Genomic DNA, 26798 nt, shown 5'->3' on the forward strand with positions numbered 1-26798 from the left:
GTCCGAATTCGCTGGTCGCTTTTCCTTTCTCTGTGTGCATGTTGGGATTTCCCATGGTAAAAGTTACAAGGGGAGTGGTCCTGGTGCCTGGCTCCCGGTAGTGACTGCCTCCTCCAGCAGCCGGGCTTCCAAGCAGGGAGGCCCACGTCTCACCCTGCCCAGTGCGGGACGGTGGTCAGGGGCCGTGGGCCGTGGGCCGGTGCCCACCCACCTGCACGGGGTGGGGCCAGGCGCACAGGTGGGGCCTTGTGCAGTTTAAGGGGATCAGGTAGCCCCCCCAGTCAGGCCTCAGACAGGGGAGTCTGGGGGGTGGGCAGGAATAGGCAGACCGGGCCGGTCTGACGAGGTACAGCACCCCTGCTCTGGGCTGGGGACGGTGCCCGTCTCCTAAGGTGGGGGCAGGATGGAGCCAAAGCCTCTGCAGGTGCCCGGCGCACAGCCCAGGGTACAGCTCCAGGCTCTTTCTGTGCGAGGGGCGCAGGGACGGCTGTGCCAGTGCCGTGGGGCGGGGGGGCCTTGCTGCTCCTGAGCGCTTAATAACGTTCTATTTTTCTCTTTCGCGGCTTTCTGAAAAGGAGAAAGAACTTTCATTTTGACTTTACCCTCAGGTACCGCTGTCCCTGGGTCCGCGCCCCGTTCCACCCGCTGGCTGGTCTTTAGGGCTGTTTAGCGGGGGCCGCAGGTGGGGTGCATCCTCGGGTTCCCACCCCCCCTTGCCGTTTCCCCTGTGGAGTCGGGAGGCCTGCACTCTCGGGCCCCCACCCAGCTTCAGCGACAAAGCCTGCCGCCTGCAGGTTACCGGGCAGGCTCTTTGTTAAGGAAGCTTCTCTGTGTGCACCTGCGTCTCTGAAGCCTGGCAGTGCTACCTCTTAACTTGCACGGGCTGCTTTCGCCCCGAGAGCCACTGGCGCTGGCAGCACGCCAAGAGTGGGCTTCACTCCCAACACATGGCGCCAGCAGCCGGGGGAGGACGGATGGCCTTCACGCTGACCCTGCACGTGGGGACGGCGAGAGGCGAGGGGACGGGGAGCTCACCCAGGGGACGCAGTGGTCAGTGGCTGGCTTGAGCCCGGCTCCGGGCCCCCCGCACCAGGCGGTGGAGAGCAGCTCAGGTGGGTGGGCAGACCGCTGGGAGCCCTGCACACGGGCGACACGCTTTCCTCCCCTGAGGCAGGTGCACCCCCGGTCTGGCTGGCCGTTGAAGCCGAGCCCCGGCGACCCCAGAGCTGCCCTTTCACGCGGGGCCCTGCCCATCTGGCGTCCCGTGCTGGGTCCCTCAGGGCGCTGCTCTGCCTCGGGTCTCAGGGTACTTGCTCTCCTGGGAAACCCCCAGGGAGGGTTCCTGGGTCCCAGGCGGCCTCTCTGCTGGGCCCTGGGACAGCCCAGAAGGAGGGGACTACGTCTGTTCGACTGTCCTGCTAAACGAGCCTCAGGAGCTAGAGAAAGACCAGCCGTGGTGTGCCCGCTGAGCCCTCGGGCCGCCCTGTGGGCCTGTGCCGGCTTCCCTCCCCACCCCCACCCCCCGCCGCCATCAGCCGAGGTGCCGGGAGCCCGAGGCGCGCCGCGCTGCCTGGCCCACAGCTCCTCGTCTGTGCTGCGGTTGGCCACGCGAGCCTCAGGCCGGGGCTCGGGAGACCCTGCACCTCCCCTGTGCCTTGTGCCCGCCTCGGCGTTACAGTGGTGACAGCGGCGCGGGGGGTGGGGGGGGCTCCAGCTGCCGGGGGGGGGCCCTGGCTCGCAGTCCAGGGCCGGACAGGCAGCAGGTCGTCCTTTGCCGCTGTGACAGCGAACAGGCTGCTGTCCCCCTGGAGGGGTCAGGAGACCCAGGACAGGGTGGGCAGCGGGCACGGCCCCGGCCCCTCTGCAGCCCAGGCCCCGTGAGGGCATCTGCCAGGAGGCGTCTGTGTGCCCAGCAGCAGCTTCCTGCCTGAGGTCAGACCCGCTGTCGGGCCCCCCGGGCAGCCACTAGAGGACTGCCCGGCACCCCCGCGTTGGCCCCGTGTGGGCTGTGCCCCCTCAGCTCCCGTGCCCCCAGCGTCAGGCTTCACGTGCGGGTCTCAGGAGCCACGCCCAGGGGCCCTGCCACAGAGCCACGGGCTCGCGCCCTGGACGTTCTGACGGCTGCCCCACCAGGAACACGTGTGGCCCTCCACACGCGGGGTCCAGGTTGGCGGGTCTCAGTGGAAGCCGGTGTCACCCCCGTCTCGCCGGGCACGTGCCGCGGGCTGGGTGTCGTCTGCATGGCCAGGGGCACGGTTTGGCCTTGACGCTTGTGCTGTGGGGTCTCGCGGGTCCCACCCCTCGAGGCCCTCGTGTGTCCGCCTCCCTGCGTGCCAGCCGTGGGGTGTGGGGACCCTGAGGGTCCGAGCCCCCCGTGCGCTGGGCCAGGCACCCCACCTGACCTCCTGCCACCCCGCATGCAGAAGGAGCTCTGGGCACAGGGTTTGGGCTGTTTCCTTACTTGAAATGGAAAAAAGGGACATTTTCTCTTTTAACTGTACTACCCTTATAAAGGGGGGAAGACCAGAAATTTGGTTATTTTCAATCGGATGGAGTGAATCTGCAGATTTTTTCATCCAAAGACATTTGCTGGGTCTCTTGTGGAGATGGGGTGGGTGGTGCTGGGGCAGAGGTCACGGGTGCCCATCTCCAGGTGGCGCCCAGGGTCCCCTCACACGGGTGCCGTGGAGCTGAGCGTGGGGCAGCACCTCCTGCCAGGACCAGTCTGGGAGCATATTCTATGCTGGTCCCTGGGCCAGGATCACTTGTCTAGCTGGTGGCCATACTTCTTGGGGAACACCAGCCAGGTGTGGGCCTCCATCCCCCGCAGGGCAGGGAGGGGAGGGCCTCTAGCAAGGCCCCGGTGACATGGGGCTCCTGGTCCCAGGAGCTCACAGCTCTGGGCGAGGGTGGCTGAGCTAGGCCCGGGCCACCCCCCAGGCCTGCTTGGAGAGGAGGCTTCTCCCTGAGTGACACCCCCGGGCCATCGCCCTGCGTGGTGCGCACGTGTGGACTCACCTGCAGAGGAGTTGCTCTGTGACGTCAGGCTCTGGTTTGGGGACGAGACAGAAGCGGAGCTGGGAGGACGGCTCGGAGAGGGGGCCCGCGGCTGAGGAAGCCGGGGGAGGGGGCACCTGTCTTCCCTGGGGCTGGGGGAGAGACGGAGGGCCCCGGCCCGGCCCTGCCGTGAGAGGGAGGGGCTTTCCCAGCCGCAGGTGGAGCCTGGTCCCTCAGTCCTGCGGTGGAGCGCCTTGGACCACAGCCCAGGCCAAGGCGGACACCAGGCGGGGCACCGCCTGTTGCTGGCTGAGCCACAGGACAGCCCTGGCCAGAGAGGAGGGGGAAGAAGAGACGGGAGTCTGCACTCCCTCGGCTCCTGCTGACGCCCCCACCGGGGCCCTCGGACACTGGATGCCTTGGACGCCGATGGGCCACGAGCGGCGGTTCCGGCGATCCTGCAGCACGGTCTACACAGCCTCAGTCTCGCCCTTGGGCTACGCGTGGGGCATCGTTCTGTTAGAATGTGGCATGTGCACCTAATCACTGAGGCCAGGGTCCAGGAAATAGGCCCCCGCGGTGGGCACCAACTTTACCCAGGCCACCTGAGAGGAAACCTCCCCAGCCTGGCTTGGGATGGTCACCCCCAGTCCCTGGAGGAGGCCCAGACTGTTCCTGGGGCATCCTGGGGGCACAGGAAGTTGGGGCTCAGCAGGGCCAGCAGAAAGGGCTTTGAGCGAGGCTGGCTGCCCCGAGGACCAGGTCCCTGGGATGGAGGAGCAGATTCCTCGGTGAGGCTGCACTGTCAGCCCTGCCCCTCCGGGCTGCCCTGGGGGCCTCTGGACCTCGGTGTAGAGACGCGTTTGCCCTTCCCGCACGTCAGAAGGGTCGGAAGGATCTTTGGGTCTGAGGTGCAGGCCAGGCGCCCTGCGGGGGGCTGGGAGCAAGGCGCCAGGTGGGGCAGGGCCTCTCAGAGAGGGCAGCGCCTGTCTCTCGGGGAGAGCGCTGACTGTCTGTTTCCCTTGTCTTAGCCCCGACGAAGAGTCCTCTCAGAAGTTCATTCCCTTCGTAGGGGTGAGTACGTCTCGGGCAGGCAGTAGCCTTGCCCAAAGCAGTCCTGCCGCGTGGCTGGCTCCACCCGTGGGGCCCTGTTCCTCCGCCCGCAGGTGTTCCGTAGTCAGCCTGCCTGTGCGTTCACTTGGCTCGTGTCAGGACCACCCTCACCAGACTGAGCCGAGGGTGTGCCTCGTGTCCCCTCCGGCCCTAACGCTCTGTCTTTCCTGTGTTGAGGGGGGGCGACCCCGGCGTGTCGGGCCCCCTGGCTCTGCTGGGGCCTGACCCGTGCAAGCAGGCAGCCCGCCGAGGGGTGCGGGGCCGGTTCTCCGCAGCGTGCTGCGCGTCCCAGCAGGGTGGGGGCAGGGGGCCGCCTCTGTCCTTTGGGAGCAGGCTTGCTCAGCTGGGATCGTGGCCTGTAAGTCGGGAGGTTTTGCTTTTGCCCACTGCCGGGGAGGAAGGGCTGCTCCTTGCCGGCCGGGCCGGGCGTCACCGCCTGTGCTCCCGCCGCGGCCTCCAGCCCGGGCGTCTGCTGTGAAAGCCCCACGGCAGCCTGGCCGACGGCAGGGCTTCTGGGCCTCGGTTCACTCTGCTCAGGCATCGGGTGGCTGCTGGCCGTGCTAGGAGGGAGCTGGCCCAGGGTGGCCTGTGCTGCAGAAGTTGCTGCGGTGACAGGAGGGCCTGTCCTGCCGGTTGCACTTGAGACGCGCCACCACGTGAGCGAGACAGGCGTCCGAGTTATGACGTCTCTCAGTTGACACAGCTCCTGCCCTGGTCAGCCTGGGGCTGGGACCTCCACAGGCCCGGGGGCTGCCCCTGTGCCCCGCTGGGCAGGCCTCCCACACTCCAGCACTGGACTTGCCGACGTCTGCGCCGGGCCAGTCTCATGAGCCCATGGTTCGCTGAGGCCAGGGTGTGGGACCTGAGAGGTTCGCCTGTAGGGAGAGGGCGCCCCTCCTGCCACAGGTCCGGGCCGGGCCAGGGGGCCGGCTGGCAGCTGAGGGCCTGTGTCTTCATCCCGGGAGTGCAGAACCGCCACAGAGGCTGCTGCGATTCAAGGGTGTCTCCCAGATACACCCCCTGCAGGGGGAGGGTCCCTCACCCGGGACCACACCCAGGCAGTGGCTCCCCTGAACTTAGCTGTGCCCCACGGACTGAGGGGCTGGGACTTGACTCGACCAGGCGTTCCTGGGTGGCGGACGGGCGGCGGCAGGAAAGCGGGCCCCTGCCTGGGTCTGAGGCCCGGGCACCACCCCCACGCCACTGCCAGCAGCGTCCCGTTGCCTTCCAGGTGGTGAAGGTTGGGATAGTGGAACCGTCTTCAGCCACGTCAGGTAACTCCATCCTCCCTGCCCTGAGGGCTGGGATGCAGGGAGGGCCGGGGCAGCCCCAGCACACGCCTCACTGCGGGGCTTCTGTCCCCTGTGGGTGGGCCACCCCTGCCCCTGGAGGCCCCGCCGCGCCTCCTCAGCTGGGGGTGGGGGGCCCTGCTTTCCCTCACATGCGCCCACCCAGCCCACATCTGCCCGGCCTCGCTGCCACGTCTGGGTTCAGGGGGCCTGGGGCTGCTCAGGGCAGAGCCGTGTGAGAGCTCAGCGCCGCCCCCTGACTCCTTTCCAAGGTGACTCGGATGACGCGGCCCCCGCGAGCGCCAGTGCACTCTCGTCCACCCCGCCGTCCACGTCTCCCGCCGCCAAGGAGGCCTCACCCACCCCGCCCTCCTCCCCGTCGGTGAGCGGGGGCCTGTCGTCCCCCAGGTAAAAAAGATGCGGCCACGTGGACAGATCCCCCCCCCAATCCCTGGACGTGCTGCCACCACCTCAAAGCGCCCATCCCCCCAGGGCAGCGGGGACTGGACGGAGGACGCCGGTGGCTCCTGGTGGTCCCTGGCCGCACCCCAGGGTGCCAGGAAGCAGAGGGTCGGGGCTGGGGCCGGCTCGGGGGCCGTGCGGGGGGCCTGGTGCTGTTGACGGGGGCTCGCCCAGACAAGTGAGTGGGGCTGCCGGGCTGCTCCGTCCTGGCCTGCCGTCTTCTCGTCTTGCCCCCGCCTTCCTAGGGACGAGATTACAGCGTGTAAACACAGGGTGCTCTGCACACAGGGGTTTGGGAACTCAGATGTGCACACAAGACGGGGGCACCGTGGGTGGGGGGCCAGCAGCCCCTCTCGGCTGCCCCTGTGAGCAGAACTCACGCAGGCAGCACTGCCGCAGGGTTGGGGGGACGTGGGCTGCCTGACCCCCGGGCGCTGCGTCTCTGGGGGGCGGTTGGCCCGGGCCCTCCGGACACACTGGCGGCGTGGGCAGGTGACCGGTCGGGACCCTCCTGGGTGACCCCAGCATCGCGACTGCACCAGGGCCACGGGCGCAGACGGTGGTGTCCCAGGAGACCAGGACGGCCCCCCACAGTGGGCCCTGGCCCCGGGCTCCCCTCCACCAGTGAGCCGCTGCAGGCAGAGCCCCGACGTCGGGCAGCACAGGTGCCAACGGGCACCTCCTCGCCTGAGCCAGCCGCGGGGGTGCTGCCGTCACCCACCGAGGACGGAGGGGTGAGCCTCCCTCGTCTTTCACAGCCAGGGCGTCGGCGCCGAGCTGATGGGGCTGCAGGTGGATTACTGGACGGCAGCCCAGCCCGCAGACAGGAAGAGAGATGCAGAGAAGAAGGACCCGCTCACCACCAAAAACACACTCAAGTGCACCTTCCGGTCTCTCCAGGTCAGCAGGCTGCCCAGCAGCGGCGAGGCCGCGGCCACGCCCACCATGTCCATGACCGTGGTCACCAAGGAGAAGAACAAGAAGGGTGAGGTGGGGGAGGCGGGCCGACTGTGGGACAATGTAAGGGGCCGGCGTGCAGGCCCCGAGGGCACTGCGGGCCTGGGGGCCGCTTCTGACCAGAGCCCCGGGCAAAGGCCTCCTGGCGGGCGGGCGCGGCGGCCGTGGTCGGAGTGGAGGGCTCTAGATGAGCAGGGGCCAAGGGCTGCGGTGAGCCCACGGCCTCTGCTGCACCCTGGCCCGGAAGGAGCAGCAGGAGCACAGCACAGCCCCTTTTCCTCCTAGTGATGTTTTTGCCCAAGAAGACCAAGGACAAGGACGTGGAGTCCAAAAGCCAGTGCATCGAGGGCATCAGCCGTCTGATCTGCACGGCCAAGCACCAGCAGAACATGCTGCGGGGTGAGCGCAGGCCGCCCCCGGGGGGCTCCGGCGGGAGCCCGTGGGGGGCGGGGCCCGTGGCCAGCAGGGTGTGGGAGCACAGCAGAGATGAGCTGGGCGGCTTCTGCGCGTTCACCGCAGGAGATGCTCTTGCTTTGCTCTGAAGTCATGTTACGTAGTTTGAGCTTTGAACACACCTTGACGAGCCCACTTGTGTGCTCGGAATGGCTTTTCAAATTCTGAGAAATCATGTTTCAGTTCTTTCTGTTTTATCTCAGACTTTTAATAGAAGATACTTTGCAACTAACTGATTGAGAATGCGGAGCTCTCAAGATTTTCCTCTTTCATGAGCTCGCGTCTGACCACAGTGGCCGAGAGCCACCCTGCCCCTGGTGATTTTCTGGTTTAAGTACGGGATGTTTTACACCCGGTTTGCAGACACTTGCTGAGGCAGAGGGGCTGTGGACGAGCAGCTCTGCTGAAGCGGGGCACAGGCTGGCCACGGGGCGGGGGGGGAATGGCGGCAGGAAGGTCAGGAGGGTGGGCTGGGCCTCCCCAGACCTCCTCCCGCGGGGCCAGCGAGTGCCACCCGGGAGCCTGGGGGTCCCCGGGGTCGTCACAGCCCCCCAGCCTCGCTCTGTGCCACGGCCTGGAGGAGGGGCCGCTGGCTCAGGCGGCCTCGTCCCCACAGTCCTCATCGACGGCGTGGAGTGGAACGACGTGAAGTTCTTCCAGCTGGCGGCCCAGTGGTCCTCCCACGTCAGGCACTTCCCCATCTGCATCTTCGGACACTCCAAGCCTGCCTTCTAGCCCCGCCCGCCGGGGGGCCGCGCCAGCCCCCCACCCTGCAGCCCTGCGATGGCCGAGCGCCGGGAGGGCCCAGCTGCTTTTCTGTGAACATGTCAGTTTACTACAGAGACAGACCCCTGCAAACCCAGAGAGAAACAGTCTTAAGTATGAACGTGCTCACAGCCTGGAAACGAACAGGGTGGCCCCCCGCCGGGAGCCCGGCACTGCTCTGCTTATTAACCAGAACGTCCGGCAGGGGGCTGGGAGGTCAGGCGGACCGTGTGTGCTGGGCCTCAGGACGCCCCCCGCCCCAGCCCCCCAGCAAGAAGGGTTCTTGCCTTCACGTCCTGTCCTCTCTGAAAGCCAGGACTCTGCTTCCTCAGGGAGCCGGGGTCCGACAGGCGGCCCCGCGCACCCCAGGCTGCCTGTGGGCCAGGCACCGAGCTGGGTGGCCAGAGGCCAAAGGCCAGCCTTCTGTCGGGGGCGTCCTGGGCGGAACGCAGAGGCCAGTCAGCCCAGCCCTGGGCCCCAGCGCCACCCGTGGGTGGGTCGCAATAAACCCCAGGTGCTGCGGGGGGGCAGTGGAGGTTTCATAGTAGCGGATATTTTTAATGCTTTTAAATACATGTTATAATGTAGCTGCCAAACAGACCTTGCTCTTCTGGAGTCCCAGCAGCCCCTTGGGGCTGAGGCAGAGCCAGCTGTGCTGCCCGGGGTCCCAGCCGCCCCAGCACCCGCCGCTCCCCCAGCTGTCCCTGAGGCACCGCTCCGCTGCTGCGAGTCGTCCCCGCCCCCAGCACAGTGGCCTCCACAGCTGCCGCCTCCGGCCCCACCCCGGCCCTGCTGGCTGGGAGGAGTCTGGGCCAGGCCACCAGGCCTTTGTCACCTGCAACACTAACGTGGCCAGTGAGTGCTCAGGAAAGGCGGCCAGACCGTAGCGGCCGAGCCCCGTCGGAGCTGTGGGTGTAGCTGGGGCCCTGCCTCTCCAGGCCAGGCTCCTCAGAGCGAGGGCTTTTGGGTTTCAGTCCCCAGTGAGGGGGGCACCCCTACCTCCCACCTTTCCATGCAGGAGAGGGGTGCCCTGACTGAAGGCCTGGGTCCTCGCCAGTCCTGCTCCCCCACAACCCTGCACCCCAGGACTCCAGAGGAAGAGCCTGCCGGCTCCTGGCCTTTTGCATCTGTGGCCATAGGACCATGGTGGCCCACCCGGGGGCCATGAGCCTGGTCTCCTAGGGCTGAGAGCCACACAGGCTGTGCTCAGAAAAACAGTGCCCAGCGCCAGACAGGCTGCAGGCCTTTCCCCCTCTTCCGGAGGACAGGCCCCAACAACAGCCCATTGCACAGAGAGGTCCCACTCGGGGGGTGGAAAATGGCTTATTTTTCTTACCTGTGACCTACCTGCTTACCTCCTCCTGCAGGCGGCTCTACAGGGTCTGCCTGTCCACTGCCGAGGGCCTGGCCTAGCTGGCAAACAGGATTTGGGCGTGACCTTGGACCGGGGTCCTGCCCCTCCCTGGGAAGGACCTGGGTGAGGGTGCAGGCCACTGAGTGGAGGGCCCCTTGGGCAGCCTGTGCAGTGTCCACCTGTGTCTATACTCAGAAGCAGCCTGGGGACCTTGAGTCTCCCTGCCCGCATTCCCACCACTGGCCTCAGGGTCTTTGTTTCTGCTCCTCGAGTTCCTTTCCAAAGATCACGCTCAACCGGAAGGAGGTGCGGGGGACACGCCTTTGACTTAGCTTTCCAGCTGCAGGGCTAGTTGTAGGGGAAGGGGCCAACAGGGCCTGTCCCATCCATCCCTGCTGTGAGCTGTCCTCACACCTCCCTGTGTCTTTGTACCCACAAGACGCCCAGCACCTCCACCCTGTGCCCCTGGGCCTGCAGAGCCCGGTTGCGGTCTGTCCAGTGCCACGGGGCCCACTGGCCACACTGTTCCTGGGCCCAGGAGGTCGTGCAGGTGGCCCTGGCCGCCGTAACTCACGTGGAGACCTGGGCTTCGCTCATGCTGGTGCCTCGGGTTCCCCACTGGCTAAGTGGGGATGGTCACGTTTCCCTGCCTACCTCACAGAGCTGTTCTGAGGATACATATGAAAGCACTTTGTCCCTCTGAGAAGGTGACGCAGAAGCCAAAGCCACCTGTGACTGAGCCGCTGCAGCCGTGAGCACATGGAGTGTGGTGTGGGGCGTGTGAACCTGGGCCCCAGACTGTGACCCACAGGACAGGCACAGGGGTTCTCAGCCCACTGTGTGAACAGCGGTCCCTGGGACTCAGAGGTTACGCCACCAGTCACCCTTGTGCAAGGCCAGGCTCCTCGTGGGCTGCTGGCACTGTGTAGGCAGGCTCCGCCCTCGCTAAGGCCAGGTGGAGGTGAGTGCCAGCCCTGCATCCTGGCGGCTGCTTCCTCCCTCCTCATGTCGGTCCTGGGGTCAGGCTCCTCAGGGCTCACAGACCAGTGCCGAGACAGTGTCATGCTCGCGGCTCGGAGACGAGAGGGGCCCTGGGCCCAGAAATGAAGGTCTCTGCAGCGGCGGGCAGATCAGAGCGACCAGGGCCAGCACTGCTGCGCTGTCCTCACTCCCAGATACGAAGACCTGACTGGCCCTTGTCCCAGAACAGGTTCCTCATGACAAGACCGGGCCACTTGCTCCCAAAGGCCAGCTGCCTGACCCCTAAAAGCTGTTCCTCGGCCCCTCCCCAGACCCGTCCTGTCCTCCGGTGGAGAGGAACGGAAGTCCCCGGCAGGGCCCCGGTTCTGGCCCTCCAGGCCCGAGGGGCCACCGTGCGTTCCTGCAGACCTCCGTCCAGTTCTCTGTGCGTTGTTTGGTTTCTAGGATGTACGTGTTGCTAGTTTTTTTTTTTTTTTTAAATGGAAAACAGGATTAATGTAAATAGCATTTTTGGAAAACAGATTCTAACCTGTCACGTATGTGACCACGTGGACTATTTTAAGGTGCTGATGCGACACTAATAAACCCGGGGCGCACTCCCAGGCCCGCCCTCGCCTGCTGTGTGATTCCTCGCGCGCAGCCCCGGCCCAGCTGGCGGTCCAGCGCGAGCCGCGCCCGGCGTCCGGCGGGGACCCCAGGGGGCCGGGGGTCGGGGCGCAGATGGCTGGGGGCATCTGTGAGGCGGGCCCCTCCGAGCGGCGCGGGGCCGGGACTCCGCGAGGGCCTGAGATGAAACCCCGGGGCACGACCCAGCCCGCGGGGCCAGCGGAAGCCCACTCCACCGGCCTCCACCGAGGCCAGGGCGCAGGCGCGGGACGGACCGGAGGCGGAAGTGGCGGGGCGGAGCTGGTCGAAGCGGAAGTTCCGTGGGGCTTGGCTCCGCCCCCTCGGGCCTCCCAGACCCGCCTGCGGCTCCACCCTCTGACCCTCCCACCACAATGGACCCGCCCCTCCCCCGCTCCCTGTACCCAGAGTGCCCCTCCCCTCCCGCACGTGCCCCTAGGGTGCACCGCCCCTCCCCCGCCCTTGTACCCACTGTAGCCCACCCCGCCCCTCCCCCGCCCCTGTACCCACTGTAGCCCACCCCGCCCCTCCCCCGCCCGCGTACCCCGTGTGTACCCCACCTCTCGCCGACTCTGCACCCCAAGTGTATCCCGCCCCCCCCGCTGGCCGCCGCGTCCCATGGTTCCCTCTCCTCGATCCTGCACCGTGTGTCCCCCTGACCCCCGCCGGCGAAGGCCTCATCCTCAGACCCCGTGGGGCGGGGAGGGGGCGGGCTGCCGTCTGCGGGGGCCGCCTCACGCGTGGTCGTGCGGGTGGGGGGCGCGGAGCCTGGGCCTTAGGGTGTGGCCCGGCGTCGAGGTGAGCTCACAGGGGCCGGGAGGAGGGAGGCGGGGAGCGCTGGGGGGCCCTTTGTTCGCCCGGTGGTTCTGCGCCTCCTGTGCGCCCGCAGGCAGGGTCCTGAGAGGGCGCACCCGGGGCCGCCTGAGCGCACGTCCGAGGAGCGGGAGCCACGGTGGGAGAGGGGGCGTCCCTGGGGAGCCTTTGGGAGGCAGCGGCAGGGCGGGGGCTGCAGCTGCTCTGGCCCGGGGTGACCATGTGGAGAAAAATGGCTGCAGGAGCTGGGGGCCCAGGGCACCCAAGGAGGTCGACCCTGTTGGGTCTCACTGGCTGAGGCCCACCCAGCACGGCCTGGCCAGTGGACCCTGATGCAGCCTCTCTCTACTGGAGGGGCTCAGGTCGCTGTGGGGATCTCCCCCCAGGGCCCCAGAGGGTCAGGAGAGCCACTCAAGGGGCTCTAGGTGGGCAGCAGGAAGCGTGTGTTTGAGGCCTTCCTGGGGAAGAAGCCACAGTGGCGGCCGCCCACAGAGGCCTGGCGGCCCTCCGCTCCGCCCAGCCCAGTGCCCAGAGCAGCAGTCAGCAGGTGCTGCAGACTCAGGACTGGGTACGCTTAAGGGGGGGCTCCTCTCTGGAAACCCCGGAGCCTGGCCAGCAAGGTGTGGGTGCAGAGGGGCCTCTTGAGCTGGGGGAGGGCCAAACAGCGCCTGATACAAAGGAGGTGCTGGGTTGGGGCCTGCGCAGAGTGTCAGCGTTCTCTTCCCCAGAGCCCAGGGTGGGCACCAGGGCAGGCGTGCCCCCTCCCGCCTCCCACAGCTGGGGGCCGTCCACTTCTGCCGGCCTCCCCGACCCCAGGTGCCACCAAGTGGAGGGAGCCCGGTCAGGGGGAGCTGCGCCCCCAGCAGGGATGGTGTCCTGCTGACCAGGTAGGGGGGCGGTCAGCGGGAGGACGCGTCAGCCCGTGTCAGGACCGGAACGGTGCTGGCGGCCCTGCTGCGTGACGGCTCCAGTCTGCAGGCTCCTCTGTCTGCCCCTCAACAGGGTGGGTGGGCGGCAGCCGGGGACCCGTCTGTGGGGATGGTCGCGAGGTCAGAGGTTTATGTCCCGTGTGCCCTGCCAGCTGCCCTTTGTTTTCCATGAGGCTGACATCTCAGGACAGGCCACTCAGGACATAAAAACACACGCGTGTCACCTGTTGGGCTCAGGGGCTCCTCAGGAGGGGCTGGGGCGTAGGGCTTCCATCTCACTGGGGGCCTGCGGGCGGAGGGGCCGGCGGCGCCTGGGCAGGGCCGCCTGCTGAGCTTGCAGTTCTGAGGGGTGGGGGTGGCTGTGGGTTAGGGGTGTGTGGGGACAAGGCCAGGAGGCAGGAGGCAGGAGGCAGGACAGCGGCGGGGGGAGGGGGTGGGGAAGGGGTGCAGACCGCTCTCCTCAGACTCCCAGGTTTCTGACTTGGGGGCAGGGAGTCCCTGCAGTGTCCCCACACCCTGGCCGCCCCTCCCGTGTCATCTTGCCTCTTCCCTCCACTGCTGCCAGCCGTTGGGCGATGTCAGCCGCTTGCTGTGGCCTTGACGGGTGCACCAGGCCGCCGTCTCTGACTGTCCTTTTGGGTGTCCGTCCTCTTTGTCCCCAGCTGATGCACCCTCGGCACGGAAGGCTCTTCCTCCGGGTCTCCCCACATCTGGCCCTTGCGTGCATCATCTTTCAGGGACAGCCCGGCTGACACAGCTTGGCCCCACCCGTCCCTTCATCCCTGCCCTTCCCAGCCTGAGCCCCACGAGAGCCGCCCTCGTCCGCAGTGGTCACTGCGGGCCCCCAGCGCCCCGCATGGTGGGGTACGTGCTCACAGAAGGGCCGTGACCTCAGGCTGAGGCCCAGGTCAGAGGAGACCTCCCCCGACAAGGGTCTGCAAACATCTGGCCTCACAGAGAGGGCTGGGCAAGCCTGTGCCCCTCTGCCTCTGAAGAGTCCCGCCAGAATGACCGCAGAGGACAGAATTGCGCAGGAGGGGTGGCCAACAGGAGGCGGCGGCCACATTCCGGAGGGTGGCCACGGGGTGGGCAGAGCGCGAGGGCCAGCTCCCAGCTGCGTGGTTGGAGGCCACAGAAACAGGAAGCTGCCTCAGCTACCGGCCCCAATCCGCCCACGTTGCTGTCAATGCTTAGTCCCCAGTTTAAGCACAGATTGACAGCCGAGGGCACCAGACATTTTGGGAAGACCTCTGTCATGAAGGAGAGCAGAACACCTGGAGAAAAAGGAGAAGAACCACAGAGCCAGGCAGAGTAGAGCAGAGCGGGAGGTGGGTCACCGTCCCCAAGGTGACCTGCGCCCTCTGGAAACATTGGCCCACGCAGCTGAGCGAGAGGCGCAGGGAGCGCGAGCCTGGAGCGGAGGTGACGCCGGCACCGCGGAGACACGTGCCTCTGCCCGATGGGCACGGGAGGATGGGCTGGAACCCGCCCGCAGCAGCGACGTCAGCGGACTGGGGGGGTGCAGACAACTGCTTGGAAATCCGTAGCCTTTACAGGCGGAGACAACAGGCTCTAGAACAGTAAAGAGTGAAAGAGGCACATTTAACAACAGGAATAAACTTCGGAAATAACACAAACCTGCTTGAGAGACACTTTAAAACACCCCAAGACATTACCAAGAGGCTTGGCAGTGTGAAGACCCTGTTCTTGGCGAGGAAGACTCACCAGCACAGAGGGTTCTCTCCAGGCGTTTCACAACTCAGCCTCATCGATGATAAAAGTCGCTAAAAGCTTGTCTTCCCTTTTTCACGTTGGCAAACTGGTCACGTGGAAAAATGAGCAAGAATAGGTCAGCTCTCACAGGTATGACTTCATACCACAAAGCTTCGATTATCAAAGCAATAGGGTCCTGTCATGTGATGCGAGAACGGCAGAGCTGAGTAGGAAATCTAGAAACGGACCCAAAGGCCTACAGACACTTAATGTAGGCTGAAGATGGGGTTGGGGTAGGGGGTGGGGATGGACTTTTCGATAAATGCTGGGACACTGCGTAGCTGTCTAGAAGAAGTAAGCTGTAGCCATACCTCGGAATACCAGGATGAACTCCAAATGTGTCAAAGTTTTAAATGTAGAAAAATGAAACCATAAAAGTACTAGAAGAAACCCTGGGCAGATCCCTTGATAACCGTGGAGCAGGGGTGGCCTTTCTACCCAAGCCTCAAAGTCCAGAAGCCATAAAAGCAAAGAGGGATATACAGTTAACCATGTGTGACAAACAGACAAACAAACAAAAGCTCCATCGAGGCAAAATATACACCATGAGCACAGTCAGAATAACTGACGAGGGTGCTAAGACTCTTCTGCCTGCGAATGGCAGAGCTTGATTTTCTGGCTTGTTTTTTGTTTGGTTTTTGGTTTGGTTGGGTTTTGGCCACCCCGCACTGCTTATGGGATCTTAGTTCCCTGACCAGGGATTGAACCTCAGCAGTGAGAGCGCAAAGGCCTAGCCACTGGACCATCAGGGAATTCCCTGTCTTTTCAACAAATGTTGCTGGGAATACTGGGTACCCACAAGCAAAAAAATGACGTTGGACTTTTACCTAATGCCACGTACAAAAATTAACTCAAAGTGGATCAAAAACATAGACTTAAGAACTAAACCTATAAGACTCCCAGAAGAAAACATAAGGAAAAACATCATGACATTGGATTTGGCAATGATGCCTTGGGTACGACACCAATGACACAGGTGACAAAAGTAAAAGTAGATGAACTGGCCTTCATCACAACTGAAAACTTTTGATCTTCAAGGGACACTGCCAACGAAGTGAAAAGTGAGCACGTGGGATGGGAGAGAGCATAAGTGACTCCTAAACAGCTCGGGGGCTAGGGGTTCCCACCCCCCACCAGCAGTGGACAATCCGAGTAAACCTTTAGAGTGGGCCCTCTGTATCTGAAGGTCCGCATCCGTGGACGCAGTCAAGTGCGAATCGCGTAGTGCTGCAGGACACATTTATGGAAAAACATCCGTGTGTTAGCAGACCTGTGCAGTTCAACCCGTGTTGTTCCAGTCAACTGTGCTTGCACATCCTGTATCTGTGGAGGAGTTACTATCCTGAATATGCAGAGAACTCCTAAAACTCAAAAACAACAACAAAAAGCAATAATTCGATTCAAAAATGGCCGAAGAACTTGAAAAGACCCTTCTCCAAAGATACACAAATGGTCAGTAAGTGTATGAAAAGATGATCAGCATCATCAGTTACGGGGCGATGCAAATCAAGATCCCAGGGAGAGGGCTTCCCTGGCGGCGCAGTGCTAAAGAATCCGCCTGCCAATGCAGGGGACGCGGGTTCGAGCCCTGCCCTGGGGAGACCCCACGTGCCGCGGAGCAGCGAAGCCCGTGCGCCACAACTACTGAGCCTGTGCTCTAGAGCACGTGAGCCACAACTATGGAGCCCATGTGCCACAATGATTGAAGTCCATGCGCCTGGGGCCCATGCTCCACAACAAGAGAAGCCACGGCAATAAGGAGCCCACACACCACAACCAAGAGTAGCCCCCACTCGCCTCAACTAGAGAAAGCCCGCGTGCAGCAATGAAGACCCAACGCAACCAATAAATAAATAAATAAACTTATAAAAAAAAGAAACGATGGCAAACAGGATAAAGATGGGTCTGCGTGGAGTTGGTGAGGACGCACGGAAAACAGTAGTTCTGTTTTATGGGTTTTTCAAAGAGCCAGTCTGTGGTCATTGCCCACTGTTTTTTTCATTGTAATTTATTCACCCGTCTTTCCTAAGTCTGCGTCTGAACGTCCCGTGAACTGCTTGTGTTGTTGTTTCCGTAGCTGCTTGAATCGTTTGCTTTGTCCCTTGTCCCGGGGCTTTTTTCTAATTTTCCAGCATTTGAAGCTATCGTGTGTCTTCAGCGGGCAGTTCTGGCCACGCCGTCGCTGGTGGGAGTCCTCCCCGGCTGCTCCCGAGGACGGAGCATCGGCTTTCCCTCCCTCCCCGGCCTCTGCGCCTCGTTCTGGTTTCCAGGGGCCCCGCCGGCGCGCACGGCTTCCTCCTGCTGGTGACAGCGTGGGTCCCCTGCGCGTGCTCTCGGGGAGGTCGCTCTGCTTAATCGCTTCCATCTCTCTTTGTAAAAATGTGTGCACGTCATTGAGAACGGCAGCCCTGCCCGGCCGCCCAGAGCCCCGCATGCGGCTCACGGGGCAGCTCCCCCTCCTGAGACGCGCGTTAGGGGCACTGGCTCTGCCCCTTCCTCCTGCCCTCGCCTGCCGCCCCCAGCCCCGCAGTCACCGCCAGCCCCCTGCCGCAAGCCGCTGCCCGTGCCTGTCCCCCAGGACGCTGGGAGCCTGGCCCCAGCTGAAGTGGGGGGGAGTTCCCTCAAAATGATGAGCTTCCCCTTGTCCGGCGCTTCTGCTTTCCCCTGGAGGTAACAATCCGCCCTCCCGCCCCTTCTTCATTTTCTGTGCGCTGATTATGGAGTCTTTCCCAAACTTCCAGCCAATCTGTGACACTCGGCTCACCAAGGACCGGACCCCTCTGGTCCGTCCTCCACCGCCCTGCCTCATCCGGGGACCCTCCCTGCCGCTCCTGGGCCCTGCGTCTCCCTCCTACCGGCCGCCCCTGCTCTTCTGGAGCCCCGCATCTCACAGCTCCTCAGAAGGCCCCCAAGGTACTCAATTTCCCGAGACTTTAAAGTTCTGAGGAGTTCTTTATTCTGCCTGCGTACTTGAGTGACACTTCGGTTGGGTGAAAATTCTTGGTGGGTAATAATTTTCTTTCAGGATTTTTAGGCCCTTGTTCCCTTGCCTCCCCGCTTCCAGTGGGGTTGCGTGATGCCCTGGACCCCGTGGACCTCTCATCCTTTGTATGTGTCCTGCTCTTCGGTCTCCAGAAGTCAGGCCCCTTCTCCTCTTGCCCTGGTTCTGAAATATCACGACACTGTCCTCTGGGGCCAGTCTGTTCCCTCTCCGTGGGAGCCCCTTCCGTCTGGAGCCTTGCTCCCTTTGTGGGGTGGGGGGGTGTGTTCATGTCTCTGTTCTCTCTCTGAAAAGCCTCCTGGTTGGATGTTGGGCCCGCGTGGTGGATCCTCCCATTTTCTCGTGTTCTGCCACCTTGCTTTCTGGGCTTCGCTGCCACTCCTGCCGTTGTCAGCATTCGCTGTGGTGAAGCTCCGCGACACACAGCTCCGACTTTTCCATGATTCACACCGGCAGACTTTCATCTTCCTGCTCACTGGTGTGAGGCCTGCAGGTTGTGTGTCTCCCGTGCCTCTCACCCTCAGAGGTCTTCCTGGGAAGCCTGTGCTCGGGGAGATGCACATTCTCGGGGGGCCCCACTCAGACCGCGAGGGCGACGCCCGTGCTCTGCCAGCATCCCGTGCACCTGCCTGACGTCAGTGGGGCAGCGTAGGATTCAGCTACAAGAGCGGGTGGCAAACTAGGGCCAACAATCTACCCTGCCACCTTCTACAGAAGCTTTAATTCTGACATCACCTTTGTAATTTTTTTTTCTTTATTTTTTTGCTGCGTGCGGGCTTTCTCTTGTGGCAGCCATCGGGGGCTACTCTTCATTGCGGTGCATGGGCCTCTCACTGTGGTGGGTTCTCTTGTGGAGCACAGGCTCTAGGCACGTGGGCTCTAGAGTGCAGGCTCAGTAGTTGTGGCGCACGGGCTTCGTTGCTCCGCAGCATGTAGGATCTTCCCGGAGCAGGGATCAAACCCATGTCCCCTGCATTGGCAGGCGGATTCTTAACCACTGCACCACCGGGGAAGTCCCACATTTGTAATTTTAAAGAACTCATCCCTGGGACTTCCTGGCAGTCCAGTGGTTAAGACTCCATGTTTCCACTGCAGGGGGCCTGAGTTCCATCCCTGGTCTGGAAACTAAGATCCTGCATGCCCTGTGGTGTGGCCAGTAAAGAAAAAGAGCTCATCCTTGTTCTGTAAACAGCCCTTCATCACACCACCCTCTTGTTGTTTCATGGGAACGTTGAATCTGGGAGAACGACAGTTACGGCGGGAGGTGGCATGCTTTCTTCTACTCCCTGTCCTTGCTCTCCTCCCTGGCTGGTGGTTTGGCTTCTGTGTTGCACCTTGGAGGCGTTCTCAGACGGTGGGGGGGCCTGCTCCTGGTCTACACTGAAGAGCAGGGCAGCAGGGCTGGCTGAAGCCCCCGTGTGCCAGGCAGCCTCAGCGCTGGTCACGCTCTTTGTGGGGTGACCGGGCAGGTTTCTGGCTGCTCCGCACTGGGCACCGCACTCTCGGTGTCTGAAGACCTCTTCTCTGGGGCTGGTCTTTTTCCCCAGAAAGGACCCCTCCTCTCTCCTGGCTGAAGAGGAAGCTTAGCCAGGCTGCCACCGTTCTTGGTGCAGAGTGGGAAGCAGGGCTGGGGACTTCACTTTTTTCTGGTTTAAGCAGGAGAAGTGTATTGTCACAGTCTGGAGGCAAGAAGTCCAAAATCACGGTGCCAGCAGGGCTGGTTCCTCTGAGGCTGCGAGGGAGGGTCTGCCCCAGGCTTGTCCGTGGCCGTCTTCTCCCCGTGTCTCCTCACATCGTCTTCCTTCTATGTGTGTTTCTGGGTCCAAGCATCCCATTTTTTTTTTCCATCCTCACCATTTTGAAGTGTGCAGTTCAGTAGTATTAAATATATTCACATTGTTGTGAAACACATCTCCAGAACTTTCCCACCTTGCAAATCTGAACCTCTGTCCCCATCAAACAGCACCTCCCTGAGCTCCCCCGGCCCAGCGGCCATCATTCTGTGTTCTGACTCTATGGACCTGATGACTCTAGGTAACTCGTGTGAGTGGACTAAACAATGTTTGTGGTTTTTGTGACTGGTTTGTTTCACTCCACATAATGTCCCGGGGGGTCCTCCATGTCGCAGCCTGTGCCAGAACGTCCTTCCTTTTTAAGGCTGGATGATAGTCCATCGTGTGGATGGACCGCGTTGGGCTCATTCGTTCATCCCTTGGTGGATGTCTGGGTTGCAGCCACTTTTTGGCTACTGAGAGCAACACTGCTGGGAACATGAGCGCAGCAATCTCGCTCTGAGACTTGCTTTCAGTTCCTTTGGATGTACACCCAGAAGTGGGATTGTTGGATCATATGGTGGTTCTATTTTTAATTTTTTGAGGAATGGGGACTGAGTTTGTCTTCATCCTCTTTTTATTTTTAGCAGGGCACCCTCCCCCCCTCCAAGGCACTCCAAAGGGTGACCTCCTGGTTTCCCCCAGGGAGGCAGTGGGATGGCCCCCTCGCTGGACAGAGCAGGAGGGGCTCTTCGCAGACGGCCCACCTGGGAAGGTCTCCCTGTGGCGGGAGGCGTCCCGCGGGAGTGCAGCCTGCTTCTGGTCTCTCCGGGTGGGTAGCCGATCTCCAGCCGCCTGCCCGCAGCGCTCACCCACCGGCGCCTCACGGCCTGGTCCTGAGTCCCTGTGGACGCCTGGGCGTTAGTTTTGCCCGATGCCTCTTTATGGTCATTTTAGAGGGGCCTGGGGAGGAGGCTGATCTTTGGGCCCGCCTTTCTCGCGGCACCCACAGTCCGGCTGCCTGTTCTGGGGGCCTCCCCAGACTGCGGGCGGGCTCTGCCCAGCGAGGGTCAGGTACCAGCCGGAGGGCCAGGGCCTCTGCCGCGACGGCCCCCACCATGCAGGGGACCGACTCGCGCACGGGAGAGCAGGGCCGGCGCTGGCCGGAGGGCCGGGGGCGCGGGGCGCGGGCAGAGCCCCGGGGCAGGGCCGCAGAAGGCCCCCGCACCCGCGCGGAGGTCCTGCCCGCCTGCCGGCGCCGGGGAGGCCGAGCGCACCGCGCGTGGGCAGCGCCCCTCGCGCGTGGGGGGTGCAGCGGCTCGGCGGGCGCGGAGCCCTGCCCTGTCCCCGCAGGTGTGCGGGCCGCAGGAGAGCAGGCGCCCGGGCGCCGCTGCAGCGCCCGCCGCCACGAGCGCCGCAGCCGGGCCGCGCTGGGCGGGGCGAGCGGCCGGGCCTGGCCAGGGCGACCCCCTCCCGCAGGTGCGCGGGGCGGGGCGCCGAGGGTCCCGCCCCGCCCCGCCCGCTAGCCCCGCCCCCTGGCCCCGCCGTCCCCGCAGGGCCTCGCGCAGACCCCGGCCCAGCTGGTGTCCGAGGACGTGGACGGGGACGTGCTCCTCCCCCGCCCGCCGAGGTCCGCCGAGGCCGGCAGCGCCTTCACGCCGCCCTGGTCCGGAGCAAGCCTTCCTGGCGCAGCGTGACCATGGAGGCCCAGGCCTCGAGGTCGCCGCGCTCCTGAGAGCCGACTCAGCCCGCTGTCTGTCTTCCGGCGCCTTTCCTGCGGGTCCTGGGGAGGCGGCCCGCCGGCTGCGGGGCGCATGGACCCTGCGCCCTCCCCAGTGCTCGCCAGACAGTCACGACCAGCCCAGGGACGAGAAAACAGGCCCGGGAGGACGTCTGGCTGCTCCCTGCTCGGAAGACTCACCCCGAGGCCTTGGAGGCCACCTCCGGTTGGGGTGACTTGCCCCAGCCCAAGCCCCAAGAGGCCTCTTGGAGGGGCCTGGGGGACAGGGCAGAGCGGCCCTCCAGGATGGCCCTCTGGGCTGCCAGGAAAGGCTGCCCACACCCGCCAGGGGCCGTCATCCTGGGGACAAGCAGCTGGGGGCGGCCTGGGAGGGGCGTGAGGCCCCGGCAAGCCCCGATTCGGGGCCGGGTTCCCGGACAACTCCTTAGCGGTCCTGGGTGGAAGGGGCCTGGATTGGGGGGCCTGGCCCCTTGGGGAATTGGGCACCTGCCCGCAGGGGGCAGTGAGTTGGGACCAGCAATCTTCCAGGAGGGTGGAGGTTCGGGTGTCATGAACTGCTGGGTACTAGTGCCCGCCCAGCCCGGGAGCACCGGGTCTCCAGGAGGCTCACGGGGGCGCACGTAACTCAGGAGTGATGCTGTGCTGGGGAGAAGCCCAGAGGCTGTGGGAGCCAAGGGGGTTCCCAACGCAGAGGGAGGCTTCCAGGAGGAGGTGATGCCTCCTCGCTCTACGCAGGGAGCTTGTTGCTGGACAGGGGCTGAGAAGGCAGGGTGGGCAGAGGGCCTGGAATAGCTGTGAGGAGCAGGTCTTGGCCTGCATGGTGTCTGCCTTTGCTTCGAGGTTGAAGGGTGGGTGTGGGGGTTCTGAGCTGGGGGTGACATGGGGCATTTTGGAGAGACCCAGCCGGAAGGGAACAGGAAGTGGGAGGAGGGGAAGAGGAGAGGTAACCTTAGGCTCCCAGCCCATGGGGGGCAGGGTTGGAAGGACGGCAGCAGGGCGGTGTCATCCTCTGGACTTGATGACTGATGGTGGCTGGCTGGGGGCAGTGTGTGGGGGTGGCCTTGAGGGAGGGGGCTTTGGGCAAGATGAGGTAACTAACCCCCCACCCCCAGGCCCAGGGTGAGGGCAGCGCCTGGGCTCCCACCTCACCCCCACCTGCCCATCCTGGCCTCCTGCTCTGCCTTGAGGGAAGGCTCGGGCAGGACCCTCCTCCAGGCAGCCTTCCAAGATCACGCAGCTAGGCCCCCAGCCCGTTCTCTCTGGGGTCCCCTGAGTGTAACCTCATTCCAGGCCTGTGCATTTCTCAGGACCCCTAGGGTGAGTGGAGGGCTACAGGGACTGTGGGTGGTGGGTGGGGCTGGGAGAGGTGTCCTAAGAGGTGGGGGGAGAAGGGTGGAGGTGGCGTTTAGGCAGGGCCCTGGAGGACACCATGACTCCCTCCCCCTCCTCGTCAGGGTCCCGTGGTGAAATGGGGAGGAGGTGTCAAAGGCCAGAGCCTGCTCTAGGCCAGGCTCCATGCTGTCCGGGAGGAACCCATGCTAAAGTGTCACCAGTTATGATTGAGGTGACAAGCACAGTGGAGTTCTCTGCCCCAAGTGGCCTTAAAGGACTCCATGTCTTCACTCAAGATCCAGGGCCTCACTGGGCTCACCCTGCCAGGTCTGCTGGTCTCACTTGGGGTGTCTCATGAGGCTGCAGTCGGATGGGGTGGGTCCAGGATGCTGGGCTCACCGGCCCCTCTGCCCTCAGGGCCTCTCCTCTGCACCAGGTCTCCCCTACTGGGACCACCCAGTGCTCCCCACCACAGCAGCAGAAGCCGCAGGGCTCCCCCGGTGGGGACTGGCAGGGAGCCTGTGGCCCTACCCCATAGGGCATGGAGCCTGGGGACAGGTAGCAGTGCCTGGAGTCAGTTTTGTTGTCACCCTGGGTGTGTCAGCTTCCTAGCGCTGCCCTAACAAGTTCCCACAAACTTAGCGTCTTCACACAAATTCATGGACGGTAAGTTCTGCAGAGGGCTGGACCGGGTCTCCCTGGGCAGAGATCAGGGTGTGGGCAGGGCTCCCTCCTTTCTGGAGGCTGCAGCCTTCTCCAGTTCCTCGAGGAGCCCACATCCCGTGGCTCGCGGCCCCTCCTCCATCTTCGAGGCCAGCAGTGCAGTATCTCTCTAATGCCTCCTGCTCCTCTTCTCAGGGCCCTGTGATGACGACGGGCCGCTTGGATAAGCAGGACAGTATTTTAAGGTCACCTGGTCAGCAGCCCTGACTGCCCGCCTTGCCGTGTAACCCAGCAGCATCAGAGGCGTGGGGTGGAGATGTGGCATCCTGGAGGGTGGAGGCTGGGGGTGCGCCGCATCCCAAGAGCACAGGGTGGCCCCCCGCAGCTGAGGATGCCCGGCCCCAAATGTCACCCGTGACCCCGGCTGGGAACCCCTGGAAGCGAGAAGGGTCTACGGGGGCCTGGGAGCATGGATGAGAGGAGGGGGTCACCCAGCAGACAGCTCAGATAGCACCACTCTGGTTAGGACACCGTGTCTGGTCACTGCTGAGAGTGGATGCTGCAGTGTCCCTTTCCTCTGCTTCCCAACTGGAGGTCGCCTCCTGCAGTCGAGGAGGAGCACTGCACCTCCCCAGACGAACAGGGACACCCCCAGGCAGGAGGTTTGCTTGGGTGCTCCGGTGGCAGAGAGGACGGCCACCCTCCTGCATAGTCTCCCTGGTACCCTAGCACCCGTCTGTGCTCTCGGATCAAGCAGGCTCAGAGCAGAAGCAGAGGCCACTCTGGACTCCCCAGGCAGAAAGGGGAGCCCCCAGCCTGGACCACAGGGCATGGCCCCCCCAGGGCTGGCAGGGCCCTTGGAAGGTGTAGTTCGTGCCCTCCCAAGCGCCGTAGACAGGCACTGCCCACTGTTGCCTATTAAAAAAAAATGACTTCATTGGCTTTGCAAGAACACTTGCTCACTACTCAGCAATCCAACAATAAAGTTTTAAAAATCCTGCCCACAGTTTCATCATCTAGAGGACCGCTGTCGACATTAGGTAAAGGTTGTTCAGATATTTCTAAAGGCCCAGACAGAAGCGAGAGGATATACAGACATACAGAAAAGGGACTTTCCTGGAGGTCCAGTGGTTAAGCCTTTGCCTTCCAATGCAGGGGGTGTGGGTTCCACCCCCAGTTGAGGAGCTCAGATCCCACATGCCTGGAGGTCAAAACATAAAACAGAAGCAGTAACAAACTCAATAAAGACTTTAAAAATGGTCCACATCCGAAAAATCTTTAAAAAAAATACAGGAAAAGTGTAGAATTCTTTCAAATTTTTAAAAATTTAATTTTAAGGGATAACTTGATTGCTGAAATTAGATGCATGTTTCTTCACTCCAAGTTTACAAGATTCTGCTAAGATTATTTTTAGAAATTACAACACATATTGAGAGATGGTGTCCCGGGGTTTGGGCGGTGTGCGTCCATCCGACGCTGGGCTTCACAGTGGTGAAGGGCTCCGGCACCTCCCCACCTGAATGGCCCCTGTCCCCTGCACGCCAGGAGTCATATCTGCATCCTGCCAGGTGGCAAGCTCACCGCCAGTACAGTACCTGCCCACTCAGTCTCTGTTTCGATGGCATCCTTATTGGCTGCCTTGAAGGTCAGCTTTTACATTTTTAAAGAACTTTATTTCTCAGGTTCTTCTAGGTTTAAAAATGTTCTCCTGAGGCCTTTAGACTCGCACGAGAACTTGGCTGGGCAGGACTCTTCCGTTTAGCATTCTTACCTCGCGACTTGGTCCTCAGCCGTGAATGTTGCTGGAGAGAACAGGGCCAACTTGGTGTTCTGTCCTTGTGTGTGACATGCTCTCTCTGAAAACACTTCTACTAATCCCCGAAGTTCAGTGCGCAGCCCGCGTGGGTCTCCGTGTGGCTCACACCCCGCTGCGGTCCTGGAGGCTCCCGAGTGAGTCTGGGGAAGCTTTCTTGTAGTGAATCCTCGCGCGCCTTTTCTAACGGCGGCCTGAGGCACTGAGTGCCTTCCTCGGGGGTCCCTGGCCTCCACATCTGCCGCTCCTTCCCGTCCCAGAGCACAAAGGCCACTCCGAGCCCTCCAGGCCCTGCCCCGGGATGCGGCCCGCTGCCTGCCCTCCGGGCCTCTCCACGCACTGCTAGACTCCCACGGCCCCTCCTCCACCCACGGCCCAGCCTCTCCAGACGGCCAGGGCCCCCACCATGCTGGCCCCGTCCCCGGCCCTCAGCACGCTGTCTTCAAGGCGCGTCGTGTCACGTCTGTCACGGCCCCCCTGCTCCCCGGACCCTGCAGCCTTCCCCGCGTCAGTCACCCGACACTGCCCCTCGCGCTCTCCTGGTCCAGCAGCGGCGCCATTCTGAGGAAACACGTTTCCTCAGCTCTTAAATCTTGATTTCCTTCTGCTGTCTGGTCGTCTGCTAGCTGACGTCTGGTTGCCCATCGACGTCCTATCAAGCCCCCAAGATCCCAGGGCGCCTGCGGGCTCTCTTCTGCGTCTTCAGGTCTGCCTCCGCAGCCCCCAGCCCCCCACCCTCAGGTTTTCTGCTGTCGCTGCGGGCGTGGACGCGGCCACGTCGTCACGCACCCTCCCGGCTCTCTCCTGAATGTCCACATGCCCTGCTACTAAAGGGACACATTCCCAAGTCTCTTTTGCAAGGCCTCTTGGGGTCTGTTGACTTGCCTCCGAGCTGGGCTAAGGGCTGGGCGTCGCACGCAATCCCCCTTTCCTGTGAGCCGGGAGAGGGGAAGCAGCGCGGAAGCCAGTGCAGGAGCGGAGCTCTGCGCCGTCTTCCCGAGCGTTTATTAAACGTCACTCTGCTTTGAGACGGGGGAGACCTGGAATTCCCACGGCTTCCCTGAGACGCAGCCTGGCCTGCGGCCTTGCTTCTGGTGGAGGTCAGTCCTGACTGCCACGCACCCCCCACGGCCCCATCCCAGGAGGACAGCAGCCCGCACCCTTTGCTGCTTGTCCCCGCAGCTGGCCAGCTGGCCTGCCGCTGGGCGCCCTGCTCGCAGGAGGGAGGCGGCAGCAGGCACTTTACAGGCAGGAAGTTTCGGGCTCTCCGCGCGCGCCACCGCTGCCTGGGCTTTTATGGGTGGTGCTTACTAAGTTTGTGGTCAACTTGTTAGGTGCTGCTGGAAGGAGGCTTCATGCTGCAGCTTCGCTGTCCAGCTGAGAAGATGCACGCCACGGAGTCGGGGCGGGGTCCCCGCGGGCAGGAGACCACTCCACCCCCACCGCCCCCTTGGGGGACCCTGCCCCAACATCCCCAGCCCTAAGCCCCCCCCCCACCCCCGCCAGCCGCCGTCGATCACGGCCGGGGCCTCTCCGGCGCCCTCCCCCCCCCCGCCGTGGCCCGCAGGGGTGTCCCCGCGGGGACAGGGCAGTCACCCCGGGGCCCCGACGCCTCCCTCCCCCGGCGCCCTGGCGGCCGGGGCCGGTGCTGGCTCCCAGCGTAGCCGGCTGCCCGCCGCCGGGGACGCCCCCCTGCGCCCGCGCGCTCCCCGCCGCCGTCGGGCCCTGGGCGCACACTCGCCTGCGGGTCCTGCCGGGCCTGCGGGGGGCAGGCGGGCGCCGGGCCCATAGGGGCCCCCCGGCCGCGGGGTCTGGGCCCCCCGCGGCGGGTCCTCCGGGCACGGCCCCCCCCCCGCCCCTCGCTGGGCCTTGTCCTCCGGGGGGCCGGCTGCGCGCCCGGGGCCGGGGAAGGGGGAGGCCCGGGGGGGGCGGGGGGCCGAACGGAGCGGGAGGCCCGGGCAGGCCG

General features: G+C 63.7%; 1 protein-coding gene across 8 annotated transcripts in view; it reads left to right on the forward strand.

The window, feature by feature from the left end:
- PACS2 (phosphofurin acidic cluster sorting protein 2) overlaps nucleotides 1–10988 on the forward strand; it is a 63749-nt gene extending 52761 nt beyond the window's left edge. For 4 of the 8 annotated variants that reach the window (XM_057731879.1, XM_057731881.1, XM_057731880.1 and 1 more), the window contains 6 exons: nucleotides 4029–4071; nucleotides 5342–5384; nucleotides 5672–5807; nucleotides 6620–6846; nucleotides 7104–7217; nucleotides 7888–10988. In XM_057731879.1, coding sequence (XP_057587862.1) covers nucleotides 4029–4071; nucleotides 5342–5384; nucleotides 5672–5807; nucleotides 6620–6846; nucleotides 7104–7217; nucleotides 7888–8006 — 682 coding nt within the window. In that variant the 3' untranslated portion in view covers nucleotides 8007–10988. Of the gene's footprint in view, nucleotides 1–575; nucleotides 609–3209; nucleotides 3993–4028; nucleotides 4072–5341; nucleotides 5385–5671; nucleotides 5808–6619; nucleotides 6847–7103; nucleotides 7218–7887 lie in introns of those variants that run through there. The other 4 variants (XM_057731887.1, XM_057731885.1, XM_057731884.1 and 1 more) reach the window with 4 other exon arrangements.
- The last annotated feature ends 15810 nt before the right edge of the window (nucleotides 10989–26798 follow it).

The sequence above is a fragment of the Hippopotamus amphibius genome, chromosome 4, assembly GCF_030028045.1.
Source record: "Hippopotamus amphibius kiboko isolate mHipAmp2 chromosome 4, mHipAmp2.hap2, whole genome shotgun sequence".
Taxonomy (NCBI): Eukaryota; Metazoa; Chordata; class Mammalia; order Artiodactyla; family Hippopotamidae; genus Hippopotamus; species Hippopotamus amphibius.